The 25,734-nt window shown below is 45.2% G+C and overlaps 2 protein-coding genes across 2 annotated transcripts; one reads left to right on the top strand and one right to left on the bottom strand.

Annotated features, from left to right (window-relative positions):
• Positions 1–40: 40 nt before the first annotated feature.
• On the bottom strand, positions 41–9,753 carry slc13a4 (solute carrier family 13 member 4). The gene is made up of 16 exons (XM_052055739.1): positions 9,611–9,753; positions 5,970–6,098; positions 4,914–5,050; positions 4,456–4,619; positions 4,282–4,345; positions 3,926–3,965; positions 3,745–3,831; positions 3,462–3,646; positions 3,276–3,395; positions 3,094–3,195; positions 2,904–3,005; positions 2,702–2,811; positions 2,010–2,119; positions 1,779–1,940; positions 1,516–1,653; positions 41–1,188 (listed from the first exon to the last, which is right to left on the bottom strand). Exons 1-16 carry the CDS (start codon positions 9,731–9,733, stop codon positions 1,051–1,053), a joined length of 1,911 nt encoding a protein of 636 aa, XP_051911699.1. The 5' UTR covers positions 9,734–9,753; the 3' UTR covers positions 41–1,050.
• Positions 9,754–9,829: 76 nt separating this feature from the next.
• On the top strand, positions 9,830–25,505 carry zgc:162331 (uncharacterized protein LOC793007 homolog). The gene is made up of 6 exons (XM_052055751.1): positions 9,830–9,970; positions 14,371–15,511; positions 23,239–23,430; positions 23,527–23,680; positions 24,343–24,525; positions 24,659–25,505. The coding sequence occupies exons 2-6, from the start codon at positions 15,247–15,249 to the stop codon at positions 24,999–25,001; spliced, it is 1,137 nt and encodes a 378-aa protein (XP_051911711.1). The 5' UTR covers positions 9,830–9,970; positions 14,371–15,246; the 3' UTR covers positions 25,002–25,505.
• Positions 25,506–25,734: the final 229 nt, after the last annotated feature.

Consider the following 25,734-nt stretch of genomic DNA (forward strand, 5'->3'; position numbering starts at 1 on the left):
CTTGTGACCATGCACATTTTATCCAAAAAAACAACACGTATTGGTTTAATGCATTTTATTCTTGTACACATATTTGTTCTTCCTAACTTTTCGTGTCTGTAAATCCACGGAACCAGCGCTTTATGTTGGTTGGTATGCAGTTACAAAAATGGGCTTGAAAGGCCTTGACAGCGACTTCACTGAGATGCACTCAGCATGACAACTTGAATAAATTACAAATAAAAGAATAAATGCATAGTCTTGGTGATTCTCCCGATGAAATAATTATGTTAGAGCTAGATGATAAAAAAAAAAGCCAAACATTCCGTCGTGTAAAGATATAAAACAACTTTGACATTTCTTTGCGGAGTACACGTTAATACTTTGACCTACCGCCAGATTTAATTGAACATTGATTATCATGAAATGCAAATATGTGCGCTCACCCTTTGAACCATAATGTTGCGTTCCAAAAAAAAAAAACTCCTCCACATCTCCGAGGCAACATTCATCCTTCAGCAGCTTGTTATTCAACTGTAAAACGTTTGAGATGTTTTTTTTTTCTTCTAAAATCGATTTATTTAATCTGTGATTACGGTGACACCAAAAATCCTTGCCTCGTTTCTGTGGAGCAAATTAGGATACCCCGCCCCCTTCCTTTGTATGTTTGACCTGTATGAAAAAAAATCATGATCTTTTCATCCTCTGTTCTCTGTCATCACAACAATTGCACCCGTAAAGCTACAATGACATTCTTTTACTGTACTGTTGACTAATTTAAAGGCACTACTGAAAATGCTTTCCCAAAATACTGTACAGCAGAAAGAACTTTGAAAGGCCATCACACAGTGAATACAGTAATTACATACATTTACGGATATAAAATATCGTTGTTTGTTTTTTAAAACAGCTTTCATTGTGAATCGCAGATTGCCCCCTAAAGCAGCGTCTTCCCTCTATCCCCCTTCTCATAAGTTCAGTCAAGACTTTTCATGCCTCCTCTTCTGTAGAAAGGCTTTCTTAACACTCTCTGGTCATCTCATTTTCCTCCGAGTGGAGGCAAGGGCATGGCTATAAACTGCTGGTAATGTTTGCGGCCACAGCCCAGGCTGGAAACTCAGTCAAATTAAAGAGGGGCACTCCCCACGTGGTGATGGCCAACATCACCACGGCAACGCCGATCAGGTTCACCCCGAAACCCGCTTTCACCTGTCGGATGAAAAGCAGACGGTAATATAGTAATGCAGAAAAGGCAGATATCCTATATTGAAAAAATAAACAATCTCAGCACACTACCAAACAAAAATGTCACAAGTAGGAAATACAGATTCATTGTGTATATACTGCCCTCTAGTGGAAAATATGTAATATTTGTTGGTGGCACAACAGCAAATTCAGAGCAAAAGCCAAGCGTTAAGAAATCCAACTTTTTATCCCCTCCGATTACATAAAACACTCGCAAGCTTTTTGAGGCTGCAGGTGCGAGAGAGCATGTGATTTAGGGAATGTGTGCGCGTGTGTGTGTGCACGTGGTACCATGTCGCTGATCTGCAGGTGGCCGTAGCTGAAGACGATGGCGTTGGGGGGGTTCCCCACTGGAAGCATGACCCCGAATGACACGCACATAGTGGAGGGGATTAAAGTGTGCAGGGGGTTGATGCGTAAGGTCTCGGACTGCGAAGGACGGGGAGATACGGTCAGAAATAAAGGGAAAGAAGAAACTAAATTAATTTTTCTTCAGTATTAAAAACACCGCATCAGTTTCTGTTTGTACAAACTCGTGTTGGGCCGCAACGTACCAGCGCAGAGAGGATGGGCAGGAAGACGGTGAGCGTCGCCGGGTTGGAGGCGAACTCGGTGACCGCCGACACCAGCAGGCAGGCGAGCAGGGTGACGGCCCAGGGCGGGAGTCCGCTCATGGGTTCCAGCTGGCGGCCGATCCACACCGATAAGCCGGACACCTGCGAGCCACAATTCCTTCGTTATCATGCGGCACGTTTGAATTCAGCGCTCTTTGATCCATGTTGTACCTTGCAGCCGGCGGCCAGTGCGTAGCCCCCGCCCACCAGGATGACGATCTCCCACGGCATGAGCCTCTGGAAGTCCTTCCAGGTGATCATGGGAGACAGCGGGTCTGATGCTGTCAAGACATTGGTTGAAAAATCAAATTTTTTTTCCCTTCGACTGGGAACTATGCCAAAGTGAGCTGAGGCGCTTCATTCAGACAAAGCGGCATCTTGGTGGACCATGTTGAAGGAGAGTTGGAAGTGGACAAACGTAGTGCTTTGCCATCAGCCGCCACCATCTTGCTGCAATGGAACTACATTGAACTGAGCTCAGAGCTTCCTTTAGATAAAAACAGTGCTTTTGCCGCCATCTGACTATGTTAAAGTCAGTTAAGACCTTTGTTGAGAGTACTTTGCTGCATTTTGACGCCATTGTCTAAGTGTATTGAGGAACTTTATTTGGATAAAAGGAGTGCTTTGCCGCCATATCGTGGCATCTCATCCTTCATGTTTTCGACGTGTCATTCCTGCAAAAAAAAACGCCTGATCCCAATGATTTCAATCGAAGTGTGTGCGGAGGGGCTTGATGACACAAAAGAAGTGCTTTGCTGCCATCTAGTGGCACCTCGGCGCCGGAAACTATTTGTTGATGTGAGTTGAGGAGGGTCACTTTGACAAATGTAGTGCTTCGCCGCCATCTCGCGTCTTCATGTTACCTGGGTCTCTGTAGCTCAAACGGGTTGAGGAGAAGGGTCGCTTTGCAGGAATGAGGAAGAGCAGGAAGCCCAGGAGGACCGACACCGTCGCGTCGGTCCGATAGCCTTTCCTAAAAGAGGGAGGACAGACGTCACCGTTTCACTTTTTTGTGTGGTTGACGCGCAAAGTCAATGAGGGCTCTTGGGAAAAAAAAAAACTTGCTTCTCAAAAAGCGAGGTCCAGCCTGGCACAAAACCGGGCTCTCGCGTGAACCACAGCAGAGTCATCAGAATGAAGAAAACACCGGTGACGACCTCTGGATAGCTAGAACATTAAAAAAAATTAAAATAAATTAAAAAGTGTGATTTCTAAGGAATTATGTGTTATTTTCCGACAGAATATATTTCAACACCTGATCGGCCCCAGTTTTTCATACTCCTCGTGGATTCTCTTCTCGGACATCATCTCCCTCTTGGACTTGCGTTTCTTACTCAGCGAGCACGTTTCCCTGAAGCTGGATGAGAAACACGGATGACATCGTCAAATAAGCCCGCCCCCGTTCGCCGTGGCGCACCACTCCCGCACCGCACGCACTTGCAGCCCAGGAAGAGGAAGTGCAGCCACAACCAGGTGAGGAACAGCATGATGATGGCGATGGGGAAGCTGAAGATGAACCACGTGCCGAAATTGATCACTTTGGCATCTGGATAGCGCCTGCAAATGGAAACAATTGTTTTTGTTTTTTTTTGTTTTTTACGGTATCTCATGTCCAGCACTTACGTGTTAAACTGCTCGGCGAATATGAGGTTGGTGGACGTGCCGGTGATGGTGATGAGCCCGCCGATGGTCGCGGCGTAGGTGATGCTGAGTGTCAGACATTTACAGATCATGTGATCCCGCTTGGTAGGATACTGTGAGTCTCGCCGGGCCTTCACGCGCTTCACGTTTGGGATTTCGATGGCTACCTGTGGGTGGGGAGAGTAGGCGTGGGGGGGCGGGGTAGAAGCAACACGTGAAAATTGAGTCGAGTCGTTTCATATTGAGTGAGTGAGTACTTTGGCACCTGCGGCAAGTGTCCGTTGGTATGTGTGATGCAATCTTGGTTGCTAATTGGATTCGCGACGACCCCGTTGGCTTCTCCCGTCTGATCCTGAAGAGTCCAAATAAAGTCAATTGTTTTTTTGTTTTGTTTAGTTTTTTTTCTTGGGGGGGGGGTTATAACAAAAAACTTTGTCGAATCTTACCTCACTAAGTGTAGACAGTTCCTGTTTGTCGCAATTGTTGCTGGAGAACAAGGAGAACATTTTATTTCACATTATAAATGATGACATGTGAGAATAATTACGGTGGAGAGGCCGAAATCACAAAATTTGGAGGATTTTTAAACGAAACAATGGCAATGAACAATAACTCAATTAAAATAGTCGATTAATTTGAGAATCGATTAATTGTCAAGTAATCGATTAATTTGGAACATCTCATTATATTGTTATTTTGTTCGATTTTTTTTAACCCGGTTGATGCTCAATAATGTTTACAGTACTCTGTAAGCACATAGTTGCAGAATGCTAGCGTAAATTTAAAATAAATAAATTTATACCTGTTATTACGGTACAGCAGCGCCAGTTGGTTCTTGTCCAGTTTTTCCTCCTTGTCTGAAACGGCTGCAGAGCAAGACAAAAATTGGACACCGTGCCACCCGGCACATTCCATATATTGACATAACAACACAGCAAACAGAAGTCTTGCATTGGATCGCCTACGACATTCGTACCGCTGTCGTCCTCCGTGGCGTCGGGTTCCAGGTTGTCGGCCATGCCGGTGCATATGAGTTGCTGCAGGACAGCCTCGGCGATGGGCATCACCATGGCTGTGGTGGACGTGTTGCTGAGCCACATGGACAGGAAGACCGTGCAACACATGAAGCCCAGCACCAACCTGTCCAAGCCAAGACAGCAGGGAGGAAAAAAACAAAACAACAAAAAAAAGTCATCTTCCCTTCGAATAGCCTCCTGGCGTGGCTGCTTTAGAGCGCCTCGTTGTCAGCAGTGAGTGTGCGTATATCACACAGAGAAAAGAAGAAAGAGCAATGAACAAGGGACTTTTTTTTTCGTCCAACTCGACAGCCAGCATGTGGCTTCACATTGGCATGGCTGCTGTAGAGCGCCTCGTTGTCATGCCGTCGTGCAACCTTTATGCTAATGGTGTACACTTGCACGCTTGAATGCTCACATGCCAGGCTTGGCCCCGGCGACCATCACCATGCGCAATGCGATGCGCTTGTGCAGGTTCCACTTTTCGATGGAGGCGGCCAGACAGATGACTCCCATCAGCAGCAACGTGGTGTCTTTCGAGTACTCGGCCGCCACCTGAACACACACGACGAAAAACAGGCCTCACAGGAAGTGATGCGTTCAATGTGGCCGTCTACCTCCTTAACCCAATTCACTCTCCCTTGTTTGGATCGACATTTGTTCTTTCTTTTTTAATCTCGCCATTGCGTAAGCCAACGTCTCGTCACCTCTCACCTAATGCCTGCCGGACTTTGTCCTTCTGGACTGTTTGCCATATTTCATACAAGACAAGAATCAATTTTGTACTGGACATTGCTTGGAAAAGTTAGTTGAATAATTTTTTTTACCCCTTTCAGGGACAGCGGTCACCATAGCTTATAATGTTATCAGGTCACAAGTTATCATTATTGGTGCATGGAAGGGTGAACGAGTATAATAAGTATAAATAGCATGCTTGTGTAGTATACACACATGTACATACTTATATTTGAATACAAGCATTTTTTTAATTGCTAAATGCTATCTAAAGATGAGCCAATATTCCCGTCCATGATTGTCGTCACTTATTTACTCTCTGAATCCACTCAGGTGTTTTCGGTGCAACTTTCCCAGCTTCTATCGGGCGGAGTACATGACGCACACTGAAAAGCGCCCTGACAGACAGGAAACGTTGCATAAAAGCTCTCCGTTTGCATATTCATGGGCCACCATCACAAGAGGCTTATTCGCGCCGTTAAGAGGCGGCTTTGCAAATTGGTCACATGGCGCGCTTTTTATGTAATGCTTGCGAGAAGAAAGGTAAAGAAAATGAATGACCGGCGATTCATTTGTGAGGTTGCAGACGTCACCCACGAGTCAGCAAGAGGCAGTCGTTCAAGTTGAAGAGGCACGCACGGGACTTAAAACATCATCTGGGCTGTGGTATGCCACAGTGCATGTAAAATGAAAGACTGAACGCTTTGTATGTTGAAATGATGTCTTCAAAAAAACTCACCTCACTTGACTTGAGGACCCCAAAGAGTGGGTAGAGGAAGGCGGGAACAAGGGCGGCAGCACCCAAGGGAACAGCCTCCGACACCCAGTAGATTGCCGTCACGATAAGCACATATGCGCAACATGCCTCCTGCAAAAAGAAAAACCCAAATCTGACTGAGCTGTTGCATTTCACTGGCAAGGTAGTGGCCCTAACATTAATCCCTGGGGTACTCCAATGTGTGGAGGTGTATTGATTTGACCTGATCAAGATCAAACTGTTGCATATATATCAGAGGCGTAAAAGTCATATTGGCCGTGATGTCAAATTATGTACTTGAAAGGTAGTGCGGGCCTAACATAATTCCCTGGGGTACGCCAACATGTGGAAGTGAATTGATTTCACCGCACCAACCATCCACTCTCAAAGTCCAAGGGTTATTACACTTAAAACTATGAACAGCGTTTACAACTGCGATCGATTTAATTTGGTGAGAGGACTATTTCCGGTTGTAACACTAAACTGATAGCTTAGGTTGCGAAAAAAAACAAGGGAGTTAAATTCATTTAATGGCTGAAAAAACAAAAACATATTAGTCGGCAAAGAAACACAATTGTTAACTTGGCAGCACATATGGTATTTCATTTGGATAGCGACCGAAGTAAATATCCTAAGTGGAAAGTGGACATTCAAAAAATATATGTGTATATATAACTATATTATATAGCGAAGAATATAGTACTCCAATTAAGGTATTACCTACATTTGAAAAGTAACAAAGACAGATGATGTTCTTTTTTTTTATGAAACATTTGAATCGTTTCAAACGGCTTTCCGTTGAAGTCCCAAGTCTATTTGCTTATCAACAGCTGGGACCGTGCCGAGTCAGCGCCAAAAATTCACACAAGGCCCGACTGATAACCCCGTGAAAAGCAATCGATGCCCAAGGATGGGAAGAGGTGATGAGGAGGATACACACGCAGATAAAATGATTCAACAGCGAGGCGAGATACAAGAAACAACGCCTGATTCAGCACTCACTGATTATTGATTATGGGCTCCTGTTTATCAGAGGGGGGCTGGGAGATCGTCAACCACGCGGCGCTGATTTCTTTGTCGCTGTCGTTTCGCAAGTCAGACTTTATACTGATAAGAAAGAACCACAATTGTTGCATCCCCCGTCCGACTTCATCGACTTGAACCTTTGTGTCTTCACGGGTATATGAAAAGACTTACTTTCCGCTCGTACCTACTGAACAGCATTTCCTGTTTTGTGAGAAAGTAAGATTATTATTTGGATGATTATTAATATCATGAGAAGGATTTGTATCAGCCGGGCCCTGATTATTGCTTTGTAAAATCAGACACGTGTCCACTTTATTGGACGTCTTAGGCATGCGGAGGCCTTCTTCCACCTCAGCGCAGCCGATTGAGTGGCTCATCAACTCCTTGTTATCAACGGTCGACTCAGGAATTGATCATGAGTGGCATTCACACTCACAAAAAAAAGGGTCAGACGGTGAAAAGATTTTTTTTCACTCAATAAAATCAAACTCAAAATTGTAAACTGTACCGTGTACTATTCATCTGAAAGAAAAATGCTAGTTTACACACCAACATGGAATCCATTACTGGAAATTTGTTTTTGGTGGCATTTTTCTCACGAGCAAGCAAACAAACGTGTAAAATTTGCTAATTAATGAGCCAGTTTGACTGCAACTTGAAACACACACTCACACACGCAAAACGACACATTCCTGAAACAGTCTGCGGTCGGCGGTGTCGTAAGACGCCAGTGGGACGCCGACCGACCCAGCATGCTGTTCGGTGACGGTGCATGGATTATATAACTTCATTTCTGGGATTATTTTTTTTTCTTTGTGTTGATGTTCTGGCACCTCGCCTCTGGCTTGGCCTCACCCTGTGCCGACGGCGTATGCTGCCAAACATGCGCCGGGCGCTGACATAACGGAAAGGAGAGCACTTTTTGGGGGGGATGAGAGCCACCAAAAACACTTGAATTTCATTTTTCAGGGCGAGTACACGCAAGTATTTGGGGAAAAAACTGCACCAAAATTGCTATATGCAAGCAGAAAACCGACCTGTACATTCATTCGGGAACGACGTGAACTGATGATGGCTGGGTGTTGTTAAATTCTCTGCTGCCATCTAGTGGCATAGTGTCTGAAGTACATTCATAAATCCGATATTTGATCGAAACACACACCCCCCAGCTAGTCAGCTAGTGACAGCTAGTCGAAAAAATTCAGAAATTAAATTGGTTTACACAAATATGTTTTGGTGGGCCTGTGTCAAAAAAAAGCTTCCTTTCCAATATATGAATTGCTGTCAACTGTGAAAAATCCATTTGTCCCAAAAGTGTATTTATTTTGCGATACTCCCTGTCCTTTCTTTCCTGTCCATGGCAGCACACCGAAAAAAATACTTGACAAGGTACGACATTATTTTTATGTTCGTCATAGATAAATTGTCGACTTCGCCATTCTTGTGTTCCATTGCAAAATTTCGTATTGTTTGGTGGCATTATTGTCTTTTTTTTTTTTTACTTGCTGTCAAAATGTTAATTAAAACCTAAATATGCTACCTAATTCTTTTCCCTCTATGTCTGTGTCGGTTATCAGTCATCTAGGTTGGTTGAGTGCAGGCAATTTTAAAAATTTGTTACGTTTTTATGAAAACGATCAAAAACGACTCCGAGCTACACTATTGGGTTAACGATTTGGATTTCTTTCTTGCCACTGTCCCTTTATGGTTTGTTCAACAACAAGGTGAGGAATTTGTCCTCAATGCAGCACTGTCAGAAAAAAAAACTAATCTAACACCAAAAAAATCCAAACCTGTAGTCCCTGACTGGAAAAAAAATCTGTATTTAAAACATCAAGAAAATTGGACTTTTGGTTCCAACAGTTTCTCAATGACCTCCCAGACCGAGTTGCAACGCTGCACACAATGGATTAGATCTCCCAATAATCCTATTGTTCTTGCAGCATTTTTTTACATTTCGAAGATTTACTTTTTTGCCCCCCCCTTTTAGCATGAATAGGACATTTATGCGTCTCCGAACACTTTGCCCCCCTCCCCCCAAGCTTCCACTGATGTCCACGTCAACCACATTACGTGACATCGCCGCATAGATGCTGCCCACTGATCAGGATGAGCACTCACCACAATAGGGCCTTTTGATTGATTCGCACATGAGCAAATCCCATCAGTAGACCGCAGCTCTCAAAAAAGGGAGCTTCAACAACAGCAACCGGATTTGATGTCAAAGGTATGAACGGATTATTTCTTGTGTTTTAACTATTTAAACATTTCGGGTACGGCGGTTACTACGGTGGACAGCTTATCCTGTTATCAGGCGACGGGTTACCGGTGCATGAAAGGGTGAAATAGTTTGTACGTTTTGTCAATTTTGAGTTTTGGTGTGATTGTAACTGGTAGTGGGACGCATGAAAATACAAATACTCTAAACTTTTGTAACTCTTTTGTTCAAATTGGTCACTTTTTTTTTTTGACGCATACATCTGTATTTTTACGTACAGAGTGATAGTACTTTTGAATGAATATTCTTACTAAAATTACCGTCAAATTTTCAACACACAACAAAACTTTTTTTTAAGTATCCCGTTTGTCTGACTCACGCTGGTGGGGTGGACGAGAGGAAGTGGCAACAGGGACAGCGGGATGAAAATCACCACGATCAGATTCCTCGCCCTCCACAGCTTCCTGAACAGATCCATCCTGGCTGCGGCCTCCAGCCTCATGGGTGACCGGGTGGGTGCTCTTGACTCAACACAACCGGCCGTCAACGTCACCAAGTAGCCGAGCTGGGGTAGAGGTGGTGGTGGTGGAAGGTGGGAGGCTCCGGTCACCGGGGGCAGCACAACCGGGGTGGGGGCCCACACTGCTTCCAAAGTTCGCCTGGCTGTGCGCTTTTACGCATGAGTGGGCTGATCCGGTGTGTGTCGCACGACCCTCTGGCTCTTCCTCTCCGGCGTCAGGTGAGACCCTTGGAGCTCATTTATGGGCCTGCTTAGCTATGCTAATCAAGTCTTGCTCTGTACCGGCCTCCGTTGCGTGTCAGCCAATCAGGCTGGAGGTGTTTGCATAAGGCCACGCGTGCAAGGGGATGTCACTTGGAGAAGAGGGAGCTCCAACTGAAACGGTTACATATTCATGCAGCTAAAAGAATGTGATCAGTATGATTGACCATCTACACAATGCAATCTGAAGTAGATGTCTGTGCCTTATAATGAAACGTGAGAACATTTTGGTCTGGTTATATTATGTCATTATATTGGGGGCGGAGGAGGGGGGGGGGTAAAATATCGCGCAATTGTGGACACACGCGACTGTACAAAAATTCCTTTCCTTGACATGATCCAACACCGCCATCTAGCGGAGGATTTATTGTGTAAGTGTACATGCATGCAATACCAGGCTGAAGCAAAAGGGGCGTAGTTTTGTTCCCAATGGCAAAAAATGTCCCCGTTTAACTTTTAAAACAGCGAGACGAGCCATTAAAAAAAGTGAACGATAATGTATTAACTGTAATATTTTCAACGTAATATTCCCATTAAATCCGATAACCAATTATTTAACATCATAAGAATAAAATAAAATGAGTGTTTATACAGTAGAAGCCTGACCGCCCCCCCCCCCAACAACAACACGACTCCAACAAATTATGACACAAATATTAAATGACAATTTCAATACTCAGTGGGCCAAATTAACAAAATCGAAAAGTGAATGTGTTAAACTGATGAGAAACTTGATCCACAGTCCATGCGAATATTCATGTATATTGACGAAAATTCACCTTAAAACACGTGAATTTTGGTTAATAATTTTTGCAGGAAAATGTTCTAGGAAATGAGCTCACGTGGCAATTCTACTCACGTGCGTCAGGCATGAAAAAAAATCAAATGACCAGGAAGTTTGTTTCAGGAGGATTAACTGTGATTTCTTCATAAAAACAACAATTAACTGACTGCTGTTGACTGGAAACAATGACTGACTAAAAAAGGATTATCCTCACTGTTTAACACTTTCAGGGACAGCGGTTACTACAGTGGACAGTTTATCATGTTATCATTATTAGGCATTGAACGGCTTAATATGAGGTCGTCATAAATTCTAGCCTGAGACTAATTTCAAAAACCAAAACTGATCGTATCAAGATTTTAAGCCATAGGATCGCCGTTTTCTGAAGAAATATGAAATAAATATGTCTGTATGTAAATAAAACACCAAGATTGAATCGTTACAAGCTTTGAAAACGAAAATAAATAAATACATAATAAACGGCATGAAACAAAATAAAACAAGACGGTCCGCCCAGTGTTGCAAAGCTAAAAGAAAATTCCTGCTATGCTAGCTTTCCGTTTTCAGATGTCGATAGTACTGACCTATTGGGAGCTGCACACACCTCTCACACGGACAGCTTCAAATTTTCCGATGTCTCCATAGCAGAACTACCCGCGGTGGGGTTAAATGTACTTTCAAATCACAGTTCACGACCCTGCTGAAAATTGAGACGTGAAAAAAAAGGATTTGTAAGTGCAATTAAATTCAACAAGATGGCGGTGTGCACACGTTCCAGTCACCACTGTGGGTTTAAATCGCTAAAAACCAGAAACCAGTCTGACATTTTTTTTAAAAAAGTGCTATTGCAGATATATTTACACATTATAAGGACCATAGAGATAGGATTGTTGACAGAGGGGTTCTTAAATGTACTTTCGAACCAGTTCCCGACCCTGCTCAACATTGAGACGTGAAAAAAAATGTGTAAGCGTAAATAAAATCCACAAGATGGCGGTGTGCGCATGTTCCAGTCACCATTGTGGATTTAAACCGCAAACAACCTGAAACCAGTATTTTATATATATAGGTATATATTGTACATACTGTATAAACAGTATATATATATTTTTTTTAAATGCTATTGAAGATATATTTACACATGATAAGGACAATTGTAAATTGTCCTTAGGACAAGGAGGAGGAGCAGTGTGGTTTTCGTCCCGGCCGTGGAACAGTGGACCAGCTCTACACCCTTAGCAGGGTCCTTGAGGGTATGTGGGAATTCGCCCAACCAGTCTACATGTGTTTTGTGGACTTGGAGAAGGCGTTTGACCGTGTCCCTCGGGGAGTTCTGTGGGGGGTGCTTCGTGGGTATGGGGTACCGAACCCCCTGATACGGGCTGTTCGGTCACTATACCACCGATGTCAGTTTGGTTCGCATTGCCGGCAGTACGTCGGAATCGTTTCCAGTGGGGGTAGGACTCCGCCAAGGCTTCCCTTTGTCGGCGATTCTGTTCATAACTTTTATGGACAGAATTTCTAGGCGCAGCCGAAGCGTTGAAGGGGTCCGTTTTGGGGGCCTCAGTATTGCATCCCTGCTTTTTGCAGATGATGTGGTGCTGTTGGCTCCTTCAAACGGGGCTCTCCAACTCTCACTGGAGCATTTCGCAGCCGAGTGTGAAGCGGTTGGGATGAAAATCAGCACCTCCAAATCTGAAAGCATGGTCCTCAGTTGGAAAAGGGTGGAGTGCCCCCTCCGGGTCGGGGGGGAGATCTTGCCCCAAGTGGAGGAGTTGAGTGAGGGCAGGAGGGAGCGAGAGATCGACAGGCGGATCGGTGCAGCGTCTGCTGTGATGCGGACGTTGTATCGGTCTGTCGTGGTGTAGAAGGAGCTGAGCCAAAGGGCGAAGCTCTCAATTTACCGGTCGATCTACGTCGCAACCCTCACCTATGGTCACGAGCTCTGGGTCGTGACCGAAAGAACGAGATCCCGGATACAAGCGGCTGGAATGAGTTTTCTCCGCAGGGTGTCCAGGCTCTCCCTTAGAGATAAGGTGAGAAGCTCGGTCATCCGGGAGGGGCTCAGAGTCGAGCCGCTTCTCCTCCACATCGAGAGGAGCCAGATGAGGTGGCTTGGGCATCTGATTCGGATGCCTCCTGAGCGCCTCCCTGGTGAGGTGTTCCGGGCATGTCCCACCGGGAGGAGACCCCGAGGAAGACCCAGGACACGCTGGAGAGACTATGTCACCCAGCTGGCCTCGGAACGTCTCGGGATCCCCCGGGGAGAGCTGGAAGAAGTAGCTAGGGAGAGGGAAGTCTGGGCTTCCCTGCTAAAGCTATTGCCCCCGCGGTAGATGATGGATGGATGGATGGATGGATGGATGGAAGGACAATTGAGGTATCATCGGGAAGTTTTATTATAGGTTCTTTTATTTCATCTGTGTCCATGTTCTTCACAGTACAGATTTTTTGGGGTCCTTTTTCTTCTTTTTTTTGGACACGGTAGACACTTTTGTGGGTGTTCCGATGTGTGTGAGCCAAGAAGAGATGAGACGGACTCAGACGGATTAGAAACACACACGAAAAAGAATCCAGTTGAGTCTAAATGCAAATACACGCTTGTGTGTGCGCGCACGCGCGATGTTTTATATTACATAATAGTGTTTGATGTGCTTCAAGAAGGCTGCGTCAGGGATTAGGCTCATAATAATGAGTTGCTCAGTTTGGGGATGTCTGCGAACGTGTTTCATACTTCCCCACATCCAAATTTACTCTGAGTAAAAATTCTTTCCCCAACAGTCATGTGACCTACGACTTGTACACCCTAATTGATATTTTTCTTCATTGCATAAGTGTGCACACCCTCACAAATCGATCACACTCTAACTCGTGTTACAAGGGAGTCAGGAAAAACCTGCCACCATTAAAGGTGCTTCAGATTAACCCCAAATGAAGTTCAGCTGTTTTAGTCGGCTTTTCCTGCCCTATTTTTTTTTAATTGCTTGCAAGCGGGTGGTTTTGCGATAACACTGACTGCTAAGGCTGAGGAAAAAAATGATTCTCCCACCGCCACCATTCAGTCAGCACCGTGTTCTTATCACAAACAGCGTCACAAAATCGTTCAAAGATTTAGGGCAAAATGATCGGACTGAAACCAACAAAATATGACAATTGAGTTCTTTCGTGTTTAAAAGGATGCGATAAATCACTTTCACACAGTCGCCTCGACGTATGAAAGACCTCTTTGGGCGAGACGTGAATTTCACAGTGATTATACGACATGGCGCGGAAATAATGTCTTCTTAGCAAATGAGTCTTTTCAATAATTGATGCACTTTATGTGCGCTGTCAAATCAGCGCCGGTCAAATTAGTGTGCATCGCTACATTGGTGTATCGTAACTGTACGAAGCCGCGGCGGCGATGCTGACATGTGGATGAGAGCATCACCACTCAAGAGGCATCTCGATCTTTTTTTTGTCCTTCCTCTGGTGTCTGATTGTTTTGTAGCTCTCATGTCATCACTCACTGCCCCCCTCTTGAGCTATTAAATGACTTCCCTCGATTTCTTTTTTTCCATCCTCTCTCTTTTAGCCTCTTCCTATTTTTGGTCCCGCGTACATCAATGATTCATGGCTGGACGTTCTGTCTGGAGAGGCATCAAACAAAAGTGATCACGTTCAGAGTGCACCTGAGCATTTCTACCTGGAATCATAACACACACGGCGAGGACATGAAAAGACTTACTCAAGAGTGGACAGCGAACACAGTCAAATTTCGGCCCCTGCAAGCAAGAACCCATTTTTTTTCCTCCACTGCAATTGAATAGTCATCAATTTTTTTTTTAACCTAGACCAAACTGGTTTTAGAGTTTATTGCAATCATTCGTGGATTGTTATGGTGTCACTATACTCCACGAATAATAGCGTCTGTCCACTATACTGTTAAAACTCATTCAGTACCAGCCAATTCTGGACCAAGTCTGAAAAGACGTTTAAAAACGTCTTTGGGAGTGAATGAGCTAAAAAAAAAAAAAAAAGCACCGCTTGACGATAGCATCATCGCCTCCCTGACATCTCGCCCACCCCCCAACGGCCGCAGCAGCGGCAGGGGTGCACGTGAGCGGGTCACAGCGGTGCGAGAACGCAGTGGCTGCATGAGTGAGAGCTCAGCGCAGCTCAGCCGGCGTGCGGCTGTTACGCAAGAGCTCAGTCGGCCCAGCTGGAGATCAGAGAACAAGTTGGGAGTGAGAGAGAGAGGGAGCGAGTGAGAAGGAGAGGGAGTCGCAAACAGCAGTAAAGCACGGGACAAACAAACCCCGAGACTCGCTCGCTACTTTGCAGTCAGCGTCATGGATGGGATTTTCCAACCAGGACCGGAAGCAAAAAGGATCCACAAAGTGATGGGGTCAACGCGCGTGACTTTGATGCTGTGAACTTCTCCCAATTCATCCTCTCACGTTTTGTCTCAATGGTTCCCAACGTCGGACTCGCTCCTCAGATCGTGCGCGTCTGGGTGCTGCCGAGCCTTTTGCTATGTGCCGCGCTGGTCTCGAGCCGGGGCGCCGACGTGACCCCGCCGACGACCCCGCCGATGACCCCGCCGACGACCCCAGGGGAGTGGGCTGGTACCACGGTGCCGACGCAGCCGGACCTGCAGACAGAGGGCCGGGCCACCACGGCGGAGGAGGTGCGGATCGAGTTGGAGACGCAAACTCCCACCAGCAACTACTCAGGTACGATTGTCGCCGGGTAAACTTTTTCTCAGTGTTATTTATTTATTTATTTATTTATTTATTTTTAAAGACCTGCTTCCAAGTTAAAGACAACTAAACTGCAGTTGAAAAATGCACTGCTCTGGATTAAGTTAAAACTGAATTGACGCATCGAGGCAAATTTAATTATTCTAGTATTGCATGTTTTGAAAGGTTTCAATTGGATTTAATTTTGTAATTCCTGCTTGCACCACTAGAGGGAGCCTGCACACCTCATCGGCAAATGTAAATGTAAAAAAATCACATTTTCAATCATTGTGGTCTCTAAAAACAATTCATCGTAGAATTAAAAAAAACCCGACTGTCAAATTTCGGAAAAAGTAGATCGACTCTATTTTTCTTCTTTTTTTTTTCGCCCACGGACGACTGGCGTCCCGATAGCGAGTGATTAGGAGAAGCTCCCGTCCCCTGGAGTGAGGAAGGGGGAGACGGGTGGGGAGCAAAGATTAAGTCTGGGGTGTTTGATTTACAGGTTGGGCTTTTGGATCAAGGGTTGAAACAGAGGTGAGGCATTTATCTTTCATGCTCGCGGGTCAAAAAGATAAGGCGCTTTTTCGGCTGCGGGCTGGATAACGACCCGTCGCCAAATGCGGTCTTGCAAAAACTGAAGTGCGAATGCACGTGCAGGAAGCAGACGGCGCATTTAAAGCCCGTTGCCCAAAGTGGAGCATGACTTCACCTCCATCGGAGCCCGAGCCGCTTTTCGCCTCTCCTCCATCCCTACAACATCTGCCTGCCTCTTCACTGTTTTTTTTCTGCCCACCAGCGCCAATCTAACCTCCTTTCCTCTCCCCTTTGTTCCTGTCTCCTCATCTTGCCTCCTTCTCCCTGCACCCCCCCCCCCCCCCCGCCAAGCCCGCCCTGTCTCGCGGAGGCCCGGGCTCACGTGGAGGCAAAATAGCCGTCAGCAGAAGACAAAATGCAAAGCTCACGTGCCTCTCACACACACACACACACACACACACACGCACACACACACACACTCATATTACAAATGGACGCCGTGAAACACCACCAATCTTCTTAAAGGTTTAGAGAATAAACACAGTTGCTTGTTTCATAACGGCGCCTCACAGAGAAGCGGTAAGCACTTTATGCTTTAACAACAACACGCACACACACACACACACACACACACACACACACACACACACACACACACACACACACACACACACACACACACACAGATGTGACCAGCTGGACTTGGCACATGCCTGAATTACCACACCAAAGCTCCGTTCACTGTCCAAAATGTTCTAAATCCCTAAGGTGTGATAAACACTGCAGTGTGTGTGTGCATAAATTTCTTATTGCCCCATCCATTAAAAGCATCTGTGCATATTTTGTTGACTTTTTCAAGTCCCCCCTCACACACACACAAACACACACACACACACACACACACATCTTATTTGAAGCCCATTGGACCCGTCGCCTCGGGTTGGGGCCTCGGCAGCGAAACGGTTTCACTTATTATTCAGACAGTGACTAAAGAGCCGTAAGGAAAGGCGATGCTTATTTTTTAAAAATAGTCTGAGGGATGGGGAACAATTTTGAATATGCCCCTGCGAAATTGGTCACATTTGAAATTTAGCCTAAACATCAAACGCGCCGCACAAACTTTTTTTCACCCCACTTATATATGTATTTTTGGGGGTGGGGGCTGGGAAGGGACTATTTTATAGCACGTTTAACCATCAGTTTGAGTTATATGATGAAAATGGTGCGTGGTCAATTCTAGTGGACAGATGCGGCGTGTCGACGCTCTGCAAGAAGCTGCGGCTTACTTTGGCGGTTGGACGCGGCGCGAGGCTTCACGTTAATGCCTCCAATTAACCTTGGCAACGCGTGTGTGTCTGTGTGTGCGTGAGACATTTAGCGTTAGCGTAAATCCATCTGCAAGGTTTCGAGCGCTTGCCTAGCAGGCGGTCGGGGCACCTGAGCTGGTCAAGCATGAGCTTATGCTGCTTTATTTATTTTTTTTATTTTATTTTTAAATTATGTGTTGGTGGTAAAACAGTTTGCTGCCCAGATTTTGCACTTCAGTCAGTGAATGGGGCAATAAGTCATTGTCATCATTAGCCAACGGTGGTAACCTGCTTCTTCCTTGACAATCGCACCATGTTTTTGTGGTTCGCTGATTTATTTATATATATTTTTTATATATATTTTTCACTGTCTGCTTTTAGTCACGCCATCAGTACTTGGTTCCTTCCCACCATTGATAGAATCCAAATTGCGATGGGTTAGATTTAGGCACGGCATCCACCTTACGATAACGCTAAAGCGCTTATCCTCCGCTAATAAAATCATCAGGCAGCCAAACGACCACGTCCAATGCTTCAGTTGGCTCCCTTGTGATTATCCCCCAAGCCAATTACCTTTGTCTATCCCCGGGCTATTTTGAGTTTCTGCAATCTCGGTAACACGCGGGAATACCCACATGCGTGGACACGCCCACAATTAGGTTGTAGTTTACCTCTGCGAGACATAAAACTGGTCTCATTTACCTCCCCTTAGGATTGTGCAGTAAATGACAACAAAATATGCACCTTATGGATAAAAAGAGTTGGGGCACAACCGTATTCGAAAAATCTTGCGCATCTCTGACTTGTCAGGATGAATTTTTGTGGAGTTTTTCCAGTTCGCGAAACAAACAAGCCGGTGAAGAAAGTGCAATTTAAGATCTTTTGTCTCTTTGGCATCCAACTTTGATGAGGGCTTTATATGCGGAAATGGTTTTGTTTTGTTTTTACTTACTGAACTTGACAGCAGTGGTTTTCAAACTCGGTTGCACAAAATAAGTTGTGATAAATGATGTGGAATCGTTTGAAAGTACCAGTGTGGGTGGAGCTTGCGTGTTCATCAGATTTATCTTGGATACTCCTTAAATATTGGGGGGGAAAAAAGTGCGTTGAAATATTTTCAACAGAATGATGAAACGCATTGCATGAAAAGTTAAAGACAACCCGAACTGTATTTCAAAAATGAGTCAAATTTGGAATCATACTGAATTCAGCGATTCTTTCACGTACCACACGAGGGCGCCCTACAAACACCACAATTCTGAAAATCACCGTCTGACACGAATTATGTGGCCCAATGAAAACCTCTGATATGATTATAAAGTATTGTCGCTTCATTAAAAAAAAAATTGGGGGGGGGTTGCTAGAATAAAATGCAAGTGCAATTTTTTAAACTGCAATTTTTTAAAATTAACTTTAACTATGATAAAAGCATTGACTTAGTTTATGCTCGTAAAATAAATAGAAAAATAATCCAGATTTAAAAAAATACAGGAACAACAAAAAAAAACGTGTGCTTTTTTCACTCATAAAATATGAGGGGTTTTTTTTCTATCTATGATAATTATTTGTAGTTGTGATATGATATAATTTAAGCCTTTCGAAAACAGCGGTTACTCCAGTCGATAGCTCCTCTGCTGGCAGTGCTTGCGTGTTCAGCCTTTTCCCTCTCATTCACGCTCTGTTTCTTATCGAACACCTGACACCCGCAGGACGAAGAGAACCTAATCACATGATTTGACCCAAAAGCGGCTAAGCAGGGTGTGAATTTCCGAACAGTTGCGCCGCAGAGGCTCACATGTTCAGACACGCACACACCGTTAGGTAATCTGTGGTGATACAGCACATCAGAAATAGAGACGCCGCGTGATGGCGAGGAGAAGTTGGTTTGAGGTTGTTTCGCAAAAAAAAAAAAAAAAAAACTACTCGGGGGAAGAGGGAATAACACAAAAGTGATGTGAAGCTCGTCTCCTGTTAGGGAGGAACGTCGCCTTTCATCTGCGTCAACTTTGACTCTCGGCAGTGAAGTCTTACCGTTTATTTTTACCCATTAGCAAGGGAAAAGTGATCTGGCGTCGCGTTTTGTTCGGCTAAAAGAAAAAAAAGGCACTTCCAGCCTCTGACAAACAAAAAAAATAAAATAAAAAATATAAAAAATAAAACATTGTAATGTGCTTTTCCAAAACACATAATTCAATTGAAAATAAATAATCCCCGCCCCATTTTTTTTGTTTTTTGTTTGCTTTGCTTCAATGTGCATTGCGCTGCGGTCACAATTCTTTCGTAACATTACTTGTTTTGGCAGAGGATAAAGAATATATGCCTACACGTATTGTCATATTGTCTGTTTACATGCGTTGCTGCACTATTTGTGGTCAGATATTTGTTGGTAATGCATTTAAAAACACCGCAACACCGTTTTTAGCCGTCGATGGTATTTCCCGTTAAGTGTTAGCATTAAGCTATCTGACTTTAAGGCAAAGTTATGTGGTTGTTTTAAATACAAAAGGCACAATACAAAAGGCATCAACTTTTTTTGATGTTTAGTTTGACAGTAAACTAAAATTGTGAAGTGCTCAAACGTCCTTTGGGAAAATGTCCTTAAAAATCTGCTCAACTTTTGCTTCTCGTAAAGTGCAAAAACAAAAAAAATCAGCAGAATGACTTGTGCCGTGTGATTTTTTTTTTAAACCCATGTAAAATATGCGCTTTGCCTCAAAGTTTGGGAAACACAGTTTTAAACAAACAGACGTTGGCAGTCTGCAAGGTAAATCAACGGAATTTTTGGTTGTTTTGTGCGGGGTTGCCTGGTTTGACAACGAATAGGACAGAACAACAACGCGCAAAACACAAAGATCCAGACCGCTCCCATACTAAGTTCTCCCAGCGAAAGCGCATTCTCAATCTTTTCGGCATTAATTTCCTCCTTTTCATTTCAACCCCTCGTGGCCCTCCGCTGACGGGACAGCGAATGAGATTCCCCGCCGCGGCGTAGCAACAGAGTCTTAAAACACACACAGTCACGTAATACGTTCAATAATGGATGCGGCTTTACGGGACTGACAGCAAGTGTATGTTTTTCAGCTCAAGTGATGCACACACACTCGCACACAAACATTCTCTACACGTACACAAAGCAGAAAACGTGGAAATTATTCAGACTTTAACCCTTTGAGGGACAGCGGTCACTACAGTGGACAGCTTACGAGATTGCAGGGTCATTCTGTTGGATGCAAGGATCGGTATCAGGCCGATACGGGTCTCATTTTGGTATCGGGTGTTCATGGAGGTCGCCGATGATCAGCCACAGATACTATCCATCCATCCATTTTCCGATCCGCTTTATCCTTACAAGGGTCGCGGGGGGTGCTGGAACCGATCCTAGCCGTCTTCGGGTAGTCAGCAGGGGACACCCCGAACGGGTTGCCAGCCAATCGCAGGGCACACGGAGACGAACAACCAACCGCGCTCACACTAACACCTAGGGACAATTTAGAGTGTTCAATCGGCCTGCCACGCATGATTTTGGAATGTGGGAGGAAACCGGAGAACCCGGAGAAAACCCACGCAGGCACAGGGAGAACATGCAAACTCCACAGACACTAAAGCGCTCACACTAACACCTAGGGACAATTTTGAGTGTTCAATCGGCCTATCACGCATGATTTTGGAATGTGGGAGGAAACCGGAGAACCCGGAGAAAACCCACGTAGGCACAGGGAGAATATGCAAACTCCACAGACACTAAAGCGCTCACACTAACACCCAGGGACAATTTAGAGTGTTCAATCGGCCTACCACGCGTGTTTTTGGAATGTGGGAGGAAACCGGAGTACCCGGAGAAAACCCACACAGGCACAGGGAGAACATGCAAACTCCACAGACCCTCAAGTGCTCACACTAACACCTAGGGACAATTTGGAGTGTTCAATCGGCCTACCACACATGTTTTTGGAATGTGGGAGGAAACCGGAGTACCCGGAGAAAACCCACGCAGGCACAGGGAGAACATGCAAACTCCACAGACACTAAAGAAATAAAAATCTGACCTTGAGTAAATCCTCCCCAGCAGACTGATTTTTGTTCACAATTCTTCGTGATTGCGTGCCATTAATGTTTTATATCAAAAGTACACTACGGCCCTTTTGGTTTTGTTCGCAGTCTACGCCGTTTTTGCATTTTCTGTGTTAGCATTAAGCGAGCAAATTGACGCGAGAGGAAGTTAAAGCGCTTTGGCGAAATACCAAAAGGGGTTTGATTTTACTTTTAATGTACACTGGGCAATAATTCATAGTTGAAGCTTTTTTTTTTAATGAAAATTGTTCAACATGATAAGCTGTCCATTGTCGTAACCGCTGTCCCTCAAAGGGTTAAATCGCAATCGCCATATCGAGTGGGATCAATTATTTTTTTTTTTTTATTCTTATTTTCCAAGCCAGAGTAATGCGTTCATGTAGACAGTTTTGTCCTCTAAACACTTGAGGCAGCTCATCCATGTTGCCATGCGAAGTACGCGCCGCGCTGCATGTGTCGGACGCGTTTGCCTTTACGCGTGCGTACGTGCGCGAGCGAGAAGGGGATAAGAAAAAAAAAGAGCGAACGGGTGTGCCGTCATCTTCACACGGGATGACGGGATCCTCTCGCAGCATCTCTCAGGCTGCAGAAATCCTCCCATCTGTCGCTCCTAATCAGCCGAGAGCGGCTCGCATGTTCACTGGGTCTTAAAAAAACACAATGTCATCTTTACACACATACAGTACATAACGCATTCATCTCATTCGGACGGCAAACAACAGCATCACACGCCCCTCCGGCTGTTTCTCATTAGAAGCAAAATTAATGACGCCGATAACGCGTTCGAGAGGGCGCTCACGCTAATTAGCATCGGTTCACGATACACCAAGTTGCACTACATTGCATGCAAAGTGGAGCCACTCCAGGGGCAAACATTTCCATCAAGAGGATGTAATTGGGAACACAATCTCGTCATGAGCTGGTTACGGTTTCAAAACACCACAAATTCCTATATTTTACTTCGGAAAAATATGTACACTACCGATGAAAAGTTACGTTGTATTTTGCCTTTCAGGTGAAATTTTTCTTTTTTCTTTCCAAGCCTTCAGCCTTCTTGATCCCCCGACTGCTTACCTACTACAGCGCCCCTAACGACAAAAATCGTTACTGCATACCCCTTGTACCTCCGCCCATTAAAATGAATGGGGGAATTTTTTTAATTCCTCAATCCGGCCAAGAGGCCTCTTCCCCGGCCACACTCGGCCGCCGAGCCGGCCCGCTCTCCGCCATTAAGAATGAACGGGGGCATGAGGGTTAACTTAAAATGCCCTACATCCTTTATGGTGAACTTAATTTGCCCTTCTCTGATTTTTTTCTCTCCAACTGTTCAATGTTGAGTACTTTTTATATAAATTGCTGTTCTGGAACAAAAATGGACACACATCAGAATAGCATGGTGGAGAGGTCTGTTTTGTGATTACTACAGTGGACATCTTATCATGTTATCAGGTTACAGGGCCCAATCAAAACTCAATTTATGGGTCGATTGAAGCCGGCACAATCGTCATGAAAACATCTCCATTAAAAACAGATTTTTTCCAAAATAATTTCATGGCTAAGAGCTACGACTCAAGGCTAATCAATGATATCAAGCTACACCGCTTCGGCTAAGCGCGCAAGGTCCTGGGGAGGGTCTAACAATAGCGGCTGTATCACAAGACCTCGGAGCGGTATTTGTGCATTGCAGCATAAGGACGATTATAAATAGCCCCCCCCCCCCCGCTCCCCCCCAACCCTCCGTGTACAGTATCGCCATGTCTCACATGTCCATGCCAGTAGCCATTTTGTTTTGTTTTGTATCCTCAGGCCTATCCTGTATTCCCGTCCTGCCGCCGCGCCGGGGCTCCTTCTACGTGGAGAGTGGCACCGGGGTGTCGGTGGGCAGTGTGTTGACTTTCTGGTGCCGCGGGGGCTACCAGCTGGTGGGCAGTGACAAAATCTACTGCAACGTCCGCAATGGGAAAGCACAATGGAGCAACTACTTGCCCGTGTGTGAGGGTGAGCCTCATTTTTGCAACACAAGGGTGCAAAAATATCTATGAGCACTGTTGGATTAGGATTGCCCCCCCTCCCACCCCCAACCTCCTTTCCTAGCAATTCCCAGGCCAGAGGACCGCGGTTTGAGAGTGGCGGTGTTGGCATCGGTCGTTAGCGGCGTCGTCATCCTCGCCATGTCGCTGTCCTTCCTTGTCTGCTGTCTACAGGAACGATCCAGCAAGAAGAAAGCCAAAAAAGAAGTGCGGGCCAGGTGAGTGAAACCTGACTGGACCAACAATGGTGGAGTCTGCTAAAACGAGGAGACAATCAATCTTGTGATGTTGTCAGAAGACTTTGCTGAGAAAAGCTTCGTGAACGAAGAGATGTTGTTTGAAAGCTACCAAGTATGACCGTTAGCCTAGCAACCGTTAGCCAAGTATTAGAATGAACCGCGATGCTCTGCATTTATACAGACAGCAGAGTTGCTAGCACCAATGCGAAGATTTCGTTCCATGTGACCGGACTGAATGTATTCAGGAGTGAAATCATTCACCACAAAAACAAACCACCTTCACATGAGACTCATCAGTAGTAGGAGCCAACATACTAGCCTACCGAACAAGCTAGCGTCATTCACCACAAAAACAAACCACCGTCAAACGAGGCTCATCAGTAGTATGAGCTAGCATGCTAGCCTGCCGAACATGCTAGCATCATTCTCCACAAAAACAAACCATCTTCACTGAGACTCATTAGTAGTATGAGTTAGCATAATAGCCTACCGAACATGCTAGCACAAACTGACCGTTTCCACAAAATGGCACCAACGTCGTATTTTTGTTGCTTTCACATGAGCACAACAACAGAGGCTTAACAGGCACATCGAGCTCTTTGGCATAGCTAAATCTGGACTCGAATTTTCCTTGTTCGCAGACGTAGGGGAAAGCGTTCCACCCGCCGCGGTGAGCGATGGCTGGACATAGAAGGCGAATGGGAGACCTTCCCTCCTCCTAAGATCTTCCATCTATCCCAGAGGATGAACCCTCGTCTGGCACCGGACAGCCCACTCTACCTAACCGGAGGCCTCGGGGGATACGAGAACAGAGGATATCAGAGGTAGTAAAACCAAAGTCACTAGAGGTGCTATAGGAATCCGTATTATTCTACTCAATTCAGAAAACCTTCTAAAAATGTATTCTTTTGTACCTTTATAAACGGTTGTTTCCTTCTCTGGAACTCCTCCAACCAGGAGTCAAGAGAGTCTGCTGAAAGCGGCACCGCCTGGCGTCTACCGTTCCGACTCGCAGCTCTACCCGCACGTGGTTCTCCAGAGGGTCCTGCCCCCGACCGCCCCGTCGGTGCCGTCCGCCCCGTCGGCTCCCTCGGCCCCGCACTACCTCCACCTCCCCACCGCTTCCTCCTCCTCCACGCCGGCGCACACCACCGCCCACTCCCAAGTTCACCTCATGGGCCAGTACCCCACGCCGACATACCCGCCCAACCCCAACACGTCGGTGCCGTCGTTCCACCAGCCAGTCCCGGCACCCATCTACCCTAACCCCAACCCGAGGCCGCAGCAGCCGTGGCAATGAGTGCGTCCCGCCTCGTGAACGGCGGTCGAACTAAATCGAGGGAGGGAAGCGCTGTACAACTGGACACCAAATCCCTAAAACTGCTCCCTGGGTGCTTCACGACCGTGTGGGGGTTATAAATACAAAGGACCAATTTTGTGAATATGTACAATGTGTAAAAATCCATGAACTTGATTTGGGATAGCCTGTAATGGTGTTGTTCTTTCCTGAATGCACTCAAACCTGCACTGAATAAGGAACAAGACAGCCTTCTTAATTTTTTCAGTTTTATTTTATGATTCCCTTTTAACCCTACCGTGAAAAAAAAATCAACTGTTCTTTTAGCCACTTTATCTGTGGGGCTCTTTATTTATAATAACACTAAAGTTGTCACACCATTAAATTTGCACTTATTTTTTGTTAAGAGAGACCGTCCTGTTTTTCAACTATTACCGTCTCATTTTAACGTCTTTATTAATAATGTGAGTGTGCAATAAAAGCAGAGATGTTTCTTGACTTGAACAAGTGTAGTGCGTGTTTTAATGTGTCGTATTCGCAGAGTAAAGACAGCCATGGAAACCGCTACTCAAAGTCTAGAACTGAACCAAAAAGTACTTTGAAGTACGTGACACAAAGGCTAAACTTAGCTTAGCATACTTACTCAAGATTGACTGAGATGTAACTTTGGCGCCATCATGTGGCATTTTAGAATATAAGAGAAGAAAAACCACAATTTTTTTTTCAAGTACACTGG

This window comes from Hippocampus zosterae, chromosome 21 (genome assembly GCF_025434085.1).
Source record: "Hippocampus zosterae strain Florida chromosome 21, ASM2543408v3, whole genome shotgun sequence".
Lineage (NCBI taxonomy): Eukaryota > Metazoa > Chordata > Actinopteri > Syngnathiformes > Syngnathidae > Hippocampus > Hippocampus zosterae.